The 1,215-nt window shown below is 62.1% G+C and overlaps 1 protein-coding gene across 1 annotated transcript in view; it reads right to left on the bottom strand.

The window, feature by feature from the left end:
* Nucleotides 1-407: 407 nt before the first annotated feature.
* LOC121351778 (neuroligin-2-like) overlaps nt 408-1,215 on the bottom strand; it is a 4,096-nt gene continuing 3,288 nt past the window's right edge. Inside the window, 1 exon segment of the mRNA XM_041464140.1 lies at nt 408-1,174. Within this exon segment, the coding sequence (XP_041320074.1) occupies nt 408-1,174 (767 nt within the window).

Below are 1,215 nucleotides of genomic sequence, written 5' to 3'. Positions count from 1 at the left end.
TCATCCACCCAACTGACCACTCAACCAACCAACTGACCATTCAACTGACCACTCAACTGACCAGTCAACCAACCAACCACTCAATTGATCACCCAACTGACCACTCAACTGACCACCCAACTGACCACCCAACCACCCAATGACCCAACCATTGACCCAACCGTTGACTCAACCCTTGACCCAACCATTGACCTATTCATTGACCCCAACACTGACCCAACCCTTGACCCAACCATTAACCTAAACCTTGACCCAACCATTGACCCAACTGTTGGCCCATCCAATGACCCAACCCTTGACCCAACCATTGACCCAACCATTGGCCCAAGAATTGACCCGACCATTGACGAACCATTGACCCAACCTTTAGCCCAACAGCTGACCAATCCATTGACCCAACTGTTGACTCAACCCATGACCACGGCGCTGAGCATGACGTCGTTCTTGGAGAAGTTGCAGGGGAACAGATCCGTGGCGCCCACCATGGGCACCCCGAAGACGTAGGGGATCTCGTCGCCGTGCGCCGCGTCCGCCCACTCCGGCCGCGCGTCCGTCTGGCAGTGGTGGTAGAAGGTGTAGAAATACACCGGCGACTGGTACTCGGCGTGCAGCTTGGCCGTGGCCACCGCCGGCGCCACCCACTGGTGGTCGGTGAAGAGCGCCAGCAGCGTCTTGCGCCGCATCTCGCCGTTGTCGCGGTCGGCCCAGTGGCACATGTACTTGAACTACGTCTCCCGCAGGATGTCCTTGCCCTCGGGGTAGCCGTAGAGGTTGTCCACGAAGTTGGACACCGTGAAGTCGAAGTAGGAGGCCGAGATGCCGTCCTCGCTCTCCAGGGAGTCCTCCACGAACTTCAAGCCCTCGCCCTGGTTGACCCCGATCAGGATGTCGTAGTTGAGGAACTCGCCCTGCTGCATCAGGATCTCGGGGTCGTCCGGCACCACGTCGCCGTCCACCACCGGCCCGAAGGCCACGTGGTAGCGGGCGGGCTGCACGTCCTGGTCCACCAGGGCGCGGAAGGGCTGGCGCCGCAGGCACTCGACGGCGGCGCCGGTGTCGGCGCGCTCGCAGCCCACCTTGGCCGCCAGCAGCCGCGTGTACTTGAGGGGTTGGTAGTTGACGGACCAGCTGGCGATGGCCGTGCCGCTCTGCGCGATGGCCTTCTGGAACAGGCCTGGGGGGCGGCGAGGGGTCACGGGGGGCGGCGCGGGGGTG

Source organism: Pyrgilauda ruficollis, unplaced genomic scaffold, assembly GCF_017590135.1.
Source record: "Pyrgilauda ruficollis isolate IOZ18807 unplaced genomic scaffold, ASM1759013v1 scaffold1717, whole genome shotgun sequence".
Classification (NCBI taxonomy): domain Eukaryota; kingdom Metazoa; phylum Chordata; class Aves; order Passeriformes; family Passeridae; genus Pyrgilauda; species Pyrgilauda ruficollis.
Note: the sequence above shows the minus strand (reverse complement) of the source record. Positions and strands in the feature narration are given on the sequence as shown.